Genomic DNA, 7643 nt, shown 5'->3' with positions numbered 1-7643 from the left:
TGACCTGCCCAGCTCAATCCAAGCAGCTGAGTCCTTAATATTTTCAAGAAACGGCTGAAAACACATCTCTTTCATCTTCGTTTGACCCTCTAACTCTAGCACTCTCTATTCTAATGCTACTTCTAATGTTATCTGCTTGTTTTTTTTTATTAAAAAACTTGACCCGCTAACATTTGCACTCTCTATTCTATTTCTATTCTTACTTGTTTTCTTTTTATTTATTATAAAAACAAAATAAGCAAACAAAAAAAAAACCTTGCTACGTATGCTGTTAGGTGAAGCCCCGCCCCCGAACCCCGCCCCCTACTGTCCTTTTTTTGGGAAACTAAAATATGGTCACCCTATTATAAATATACTTAATTATTATGAAAATACCAGAGATGGCTTAAATAACACAGATAAACTATATTGTCACAGTCGAGTGTTTATTGTCTTTGTTTTATCATTCAAAACGTTTATATGTTCTGTTTACTCAGTTACAGCTATAATACGTTGTCTTTGCCCATATAAGGGATTTCCTGGAGGGTCACGAGTTTTGCTACTTCTGTGACTGGATTTGTGGATTTTCTGTGCGAGGGCGCCCTCTAGTGTCCAGTATGAATGAAACAGACATCATGTGTTTATAGTGCTAATGGCCAATCCATCATTTTTGGGGGGAATTTTTATTTATTTATTTTTTAATAAGTATCGGTTCAGGCACCGGAACAGTTTTAAAAGTATCGATTTGGCACCGGTATCGAAAAAAAAAACAAACGATACCTAACCCTAATCGGAAGTCACTAAATTTGGCCAATCTCATGAACCGATGACGTAAAACATGTGATGGCGTCAAACTTTAGCACCAGCATAGATATGAATACGATCACCTGTGAGGAATTTCGAGGTCTGAAGAAACAATAAAAAAATAAATACTATGTGGAGGAACATTGGCTAAAGGATTCAATACTACGAATCTGATTCGCTGCCTCTGGCATCTTGTCTGCTCTCTGGGTGTGAGGCAGAGACGGGACTTAGGCAGCAACACACACACACACACTCTCACACACAGACACACACACAGACAAACAGTGACAGCAGAACTGAGCATGTGCGATTACCTGTGTCTGTCCTTCTTCAGGTCAAGTCATATATTTGTGTAAAAAGCATCTGTTTTCCATCAGTTGTCAGAAGATGAACACAATATCTTTGTCACAGTATCCTTTCAGTGTTTAAGGGGATTTCCCATGACTGCATCAGTGCTGTTCAGTGCGTTGAATCAGTGCTAGGGTTGCCAGCCGTTCTGTATAATACGGAATCGTCCCACATTTAAGGCTAAGAAGCGTTCCTTATGAAAGCCGTACGGAACGCAGTTTGTCCTGTATTCGCAGGCATACGTTGTATGACCACCAGACCATACGAATAACATAAATTGATAAATTGATAATGAATCATTCTTTTTGGACAAATCATTCTTTTATTTGCGGATGCAGCTGTTTGAGGAAGGCTTTATGACCAAGCAGAACCCTCTGCCGGCTGGTCGCTCCCTCTTCACCCTAATCAGTGCCAGTGATCTCTATGAAGTGAAATATCAGCTTCAGCATTAACAAGGTGATGCGTTGATCGTCAATTGAGCCTTGTAAATTAAATTACATTTTTTGCTGTCACCTACTGGCTGAACAGTGTAACTGCACTGACAGCCTGTCACCTTATGGGTTGCAGTTATGTTCAGTTTGACATTAGCGCCGTTTTTAAAGGCCTATTAAAATGTTAATTGTGAAATTAATATTTGTTGTGCTTATTTATTTGATTATCAATTAAAACAACAATATATTGTAAATAATATAAAGCGAGGTATTATTTTATCTAAAAAAAAAAAAAGGTTAGCAGTCAACCGAGAGCTTATGTATCACTTATATAAAGCTAAAATGATCGGTATCGGCCAATCATGATGAAAAGAAATCAGTAGTCTGTATCGGCTGCAAAAATCCTGATCGGAGCATCACTGGAGCAGACACGTCACAACACACAGTAGATGTAACCGGGATCATGACCGAGTCTGTGTCTGTGATTGAGTTTGGCTGTTCTGCAGCGTTTCATCTTCACGCTCCGATTTACAGCATAGATTTAATGTTTGTGCTCAAATGATAAGGACGTTGTCACATGGCTTTAACTGTGTAAACGGTGTTTGTGTGTGTTTAGGAATTCCCCTGTTCTCGTGTGAGGTCAGAGATGGACTTGGTCGTGTGTGATGAGACGTGTCGAGAGTTACAGAAGAAACATGCAGAGGTAACACAGACACTTGTGCACATACTACACTAACACAAACTCCAAATAAAAAACATTTTCTTATCTTTTGGCAGATTTAGTTCACAATGCTGTCCCTAAAGTAACTCACACACAGTGTAGAGCGACACAGGAACTGTTGTCATGGAGAAGGGCCACTGCTGGGTCATTGATTCTTTTGGCTCAGACAGATAGTGTGAAACTTTAAAACAGCAAACACACACCCACAGACACTTTTCCAACCCAGCTGAGAGTTCATGGACAGATTCCATTTCACACACACACACAAACACACAAAGAGAGCCATCAGCTCAGTGGGAAACTTGGAGAAACAGTTACTGGACAATTAGTTTTGTGTGTGTGTTTCAGGCTTGTGCAGCAGAGGAAAGAGCCGCTCTGGAGGAAGAAATGAGAAAACAGCAGGTGAGTCGAGAAACGCATGAATGTCATTGAGATCTGAAAAATTACTGGTGGTCTTTCAGAGGCTCTTTAATCAGTTGATGTTTAGCTTTACATCTCCTCACATCAGCAGGTTAGTGTGAGGATGGTTATGGGTGGTTTAGTGGATATCAGGATCTATGATGTCCGTTGCGGTTATGAGAGCTTCTCGCTGATGTAGCCTCTGAGAGAGAGAGTGTGTGTGTGTGTGTGTGTGTGTGTGTGTGTGTGTGTGTGTGTGTGTGTGTGTGTGTGTGTGTGTGTTTCAGGCTGAGCTGGAGGCATTTGAGAAACGACAGAAAGGACGGAGGAAGAAGAACAGGAAAGTCACCGAGGTGGAGACAGAGGAGGGGGTGTGGCACAGATATAAGCTCCGCCTCCTGATGCCCATCTGTGGCATCCTGTTGGCTGTGGCGGCGTTCTGTCTGCTGCAGCTGACCAATCAGGAGACGGACAGTGAACGTACCTCAGCAGCTTCCTGAGTGTCAACAGTATTTTCTTTCAGTTTTACAAACTAAAACTTTTTTTCACCCTTTAATTGACTTGCGTAGATAATTAGAATGCTAGTTATATACATGTCTGCATATGATTATTTAGTCTTCACACAATGGAAGCTGTGATTTTCTGATTGACTGTGCCTCACTTTTATTAAAACTGTCAAGTTAATTTAAAGTGTCATGATTTTATTTCTATTATTGAGAGAATACAATTCCATGGGTGACATTTGGGTGATGTAACCTTATCAACTTGAAAAATAAAGACTTTGTGTTAGTGATGTATGTGACTGATGTGCTCAGAGTGGTTGATTAAAAAAAGTTGTGATGAGACCATAGACTGTATAAAAACATGGACGTAGTGTCCGTGACGTCACCCATAGGTTTCCGAAGAGCGTTGTTGAAGCCTGAAGTAGGAGGAGCCGGCTGTCGCCATCTTGGTAGCACATCACCGCGCGTCACTCCCGGATAATCGAAAATGGGCAAAGAGGCGGGAGCTGGTTGCTGAAACCACGCCCACCTAGCTCGACGGCGGTGACAGCAGTGGCAATCCACCTGTCACTCAAGTGGCCACGCCCTTAATTATGCAGAACTTGGTGTAAGGCTTCATATGATTTAAACGGATGAGTTATAAAAAAATTCACCCCCCTCACAGTTGTCATGAATGGCAAAATTAGCTATATAGACCAAAACCACTTTTTGTACCAGGCTGTAAACATTTTTTTCTGCTGTAAAGTTGGGCATTTTAACATGGGGAGTCTATGGGACTGACTCTCTTTTGGAGCCAGCCTCTAGCGGCCAGTTGATGAATTGCAGTTTTAGTCACTTCCTTGTTGGTTTCACGAGAGAGAGCGGGAGGTTGCCGCTTGGATGAGACTCGATGGGCTCTTAAAAGTCTTCAAGAATCTGCTGGTTGCACTTTCAATGCAAATACAACAATGGAAGTGGGAAACTGGAGCAAAATGTAGTTCCATAACAATCGTCCATATGACTTGTGTCTTACAGTAGAAAAACCCTGATAGCACACGTCAATCACGGAGACTATTTGACGTCTATTTTACATCTAGAGGTATTTTTTATGTTTGCTCATCTGCTATACGTCTATTGGACGTTTCCTAACAGATGTCAAATAGATGTTTAGAAGATGCCTTTAAGATGTTTATGATTTGGAATGAATGTAAAACTGACATCTTAGAGACGTCTATCAGATGTTTGCACACAGCAGATGCTCTCCAGATGAAGCGATCTTTACCAGACCTCTTGCAGACGTACCTGTGCTATCTGGGAACAGACTGAACCGCTGACGAACCAGATCAATCTGAATGATTCAGATCAGACTTCTGACTTCATGAATTGGACATCGTTAATTCTGAATATCAAGATTTTCTTCCAAATGTTTTTGAACTATACAATATATATATATATAAATGCACACACTGTACTGTATATTGGCAGATATAAACATGTTACAATGGTAGATATTGTAAACAGACTTTGACAATTATGAATATAAGCATATAAGCAGAATAATTGCAACATAAAAGTGGAGATACGGTTAGAAAGCATGAAGCTCGCACTGAGAGAATGTCAGTCTGTCAGTCAAATCCGAATCGAAGACGTGACGCGTTATAACAACGACAGATAAAAGAAAACGATAAACGAGTGAGCGATCGTTACCCAGAGAATGTGCTTATGTGAAAATTATACACCGCCTCATAGGTAACATCAGGGGCGGTTCTAGACCACAGTAACTGGGGGGGCCAGACAGGGGCCACTTGTGCTTTTAGGGGGCACAATTTTAAAATTAATCTTAAACTACTTTAAGTAGCCTATTATTCATTCAGTAATCTTTCACCATGTCATGTATCGCTGCAATCTAGATGTCATCTATAACAATGTCAACTAAAATATGTCATATGACACACAGCAGCCACAAACAGATATAGGCTTATGTCTCTACTGAAAAAGAAACAAACAAAAAATAAATAAATAAAACCATCACAGAAAATTGTAATGATTCCACAGCAAATAACATTACAAACGATCAATTTTTAACCATTAAAACCATTAAAATGGTTTTCTGTAGTGTTTTGGGACATATTCCATTAGGATTTACTGGTTTTAGTTTACAGGACAAACTGCGCATTTCACCCAAAATTGTTTGGTGTGATATGATTCCAAATTTAGGGGGGGGGGCAAAGGGGGGGCCAAGCTTGTTGGCAGGGGGGAACTGGCCCCCCCCTAGAACCGCCCCTGGGTAACATATATGGAAATATCACTCAGTATAGAGCAAGCAATATATGTCATATATATTACATGTCCTTATGGGTATGCAGAAGGTCCAGCTCTATGGAAGACTTTTTTTTTACTTATTTTTTATTCATTTGCAGATTTACACGAGGAAAATCACAAGCAAAAGAGTCAGCAATATTCATAGTACACCATTTTTAAAGGGGTCATATGATGCGATGAAAGGCGGGGCATAGAGGAGCAACAATAATGTACAGTATGTGGAAAATAATGTGTTTTTTTAACCTTAAACCGCATAAACACACTTCATTACACCAAATACACAAAATAATGTTCTTTTTAGCAACATCATATGACCCCTTTAAAGTTAAAACTTCTAACAGTCTAAACTAGATTAGTGCACAAAGCAAAGCTGAAATCCAAAAAAAGAAGAGAGAAGCATTTTTTCATTTCATAAATTATTTTCCGCATCTGCTGAATTAGAATCAGCTTTACTCGTTTCAGTTTAGTTTTGCATTTGTGAAACTGATCGTAGATCAGCAGTGAGTTCGAGCTCATCAGTCAAATGCGATCAAACGCCTGTCTGTCGGAGGAAAATTAGCTGATCTGAGCTTCTGTGCTGATCTCTTCTTTCAAATGTGCTACAAAGAAACAGAACATGTTACACAGTCCTGTAGCGCACAACTTCAAACAAATAAAATCCGCCTCATGGGAATGTTTAGCCTACGCCTTTCTTTTAGTCTTAAATGCGTTACTGTTTTATAAATTCTGAGGTTTAATGTCTTCATTTGAGTCCTTCAAACTCTCCCTCTCTCAAATTCAAATGAGCTTTATTGGCATAACTGTGGAACAGCACAATGTTGCCAAAGCAATAAACAGCAAACAAGTTATACAAGTATATAGATATTTAAATAAAACAACAAAAAACTTATTCTTAGGCCATATTGTACATATATTATCACATATAACACAACCCCCCAGAAAAAAAACAATAGCAAATAAAAGGTAATTATTTACAGAGAGCATTGATAAAGAAAAGGGGGTTTAGCCTTTGTCCCTCATAATATGGCAGGAGGATACATACTGCGCTGCCAGGTGGATACACTTTTCTTTCTCTCCCAAAATATAACAGTTTATCTATGTGGCTCGCTTGCCGGAATTCACTTATTGTAAAATAAGTGTCTCTGATGTGTTTATATTTGCTGCAGTGTGTGAGGAAGTGCAGCTCGTCCTCTACGAGTCCCTCTGTGCAGTGAGAACACAGTCGACTCTCTCTCTCTCTCTCTCTCTCTCTCTCTCTCTCTCTCTCAGTGTTGTCGGGTGGAGATATAAATGAGCGCGCGGGACTCGCTCGTCAGTGTGGCGCGGGTTGCGCGCAGACACGCTCGTGCTCAGACAGACCGATACGTGAGAGTAAAATAAACAAACTGAGTTATAAATGAAATAACACAATACAAGAATAGAGAGCGAGAGAGTGGCTGTTTGCGATGGAATCGGCTGCAATGAACTTTCAGTAAGTATTCAGTGAGTCTCTCTCTCTCTCTCTCGTCTGTGTGTTGTGCCTGTGCCTGTGAGTGTGTGTGTGTGTGTGTGTGTGTGTGTGTGTGTCGGATTCTCCTGCACTAGCTGGAAACTCTGAAGCGAAAAATACCTGGGTAAAAATAGCCTGTGCTCTGCTCGAGGTGTCTGCGGCTCTGATGCTCCGGATCGTCGCTGATTTCCAGCCCGTTACCGGTGAGACGCGCGCGCACGCGATCAAACTTCACAGCGTCATATCTGAAATGTCATTTCTATTCATTATGACTGTCGTTATAGGAACATTTACCGTTATGACTGACTCTGATATTAGCTGTTGTTATGAATGTGATTCAGCTGAATATCTGGCTCTTAAATTCTGTTATCAGAAGTCCTGCTGATACACAAACTCACTGCAAACTCTCTCTCTCTCTCTCTCTCTCTCTCTGTGTGTGTTCTCAGGTGTGTGTGTGTCAGATGAGCTCATCATGGGTGAAGCGTTCACACACACACAGCGCTGCGGGAAACATCTGCGAATGCTGCTCTTCATCCTGCTGCCATGTGTGTGTGTCCTCATCTGTGTGTGTGTGCTACTGCTGGCGCTCACAGGTAACACACACACTCACACACTCAAGCACACACACACACACACACACACACACACACACACACCCCCACGCGGTC

At 40.9% G+C, this 7643-nt stretch overlaps 1 protein-coding gene across 1 annotated transcript in view; it reads left to right on the top strand.

The window, feature by feature from the left end:
• LOC107687495 (NF-X1-type zinc finger protein NFXL1-like) overlaps nucleotides 1–3404 on the top strand; it is a 24587-nt gene extending 21183 nt beyond the window's left edge. Inside the window, exons 17-19 of the mRNA XM_016484855.1 lie at nucleotides 2179–2265; nucleotides 2632–2685; nucleotides 2970–3404. Coding sequence (XP_016340341.1) covers nucleotides 2179–2265; nucleotides 2632–2685; nucleotides 2970–3182 — 354 coding nt within the window. The 3' untranslated portion in view covers nucleotides 3183–3404. The remainder of the gene's footprint in view (nucleotides 1–2178; nucleotides 2266–2631; nucleotides 2686–2969) is intronic.
• The last annotated feature ends 4239 nt before the right edge of the window (nucleotides 3405–7643 follow it).

Source organism: Sinocyclocheilus anshuiensis, unplaced genomic scaffold (genome assembly GCF_001515605.1).
Source record: "Sinocyclocheilus anshuiensis isolate Anshui unplaced genomic scaffold, SAMN03320099.WGS_v1.1 scaffold1689, whole genome shotgun sequence".
Lineage (NCBI taxonomy): Eukaryota > Metazoa > Chordata > Actinopteri > Cypriniformes > Cyprinidae > Sinocyclocheilus > Sinocyclocheilus anshuiensis.
The sequence above is the reverse complement of the archived record's forward strand: the minus strand, read 5'-3'. Positions and strand labels throughout refer to the sequence as shown.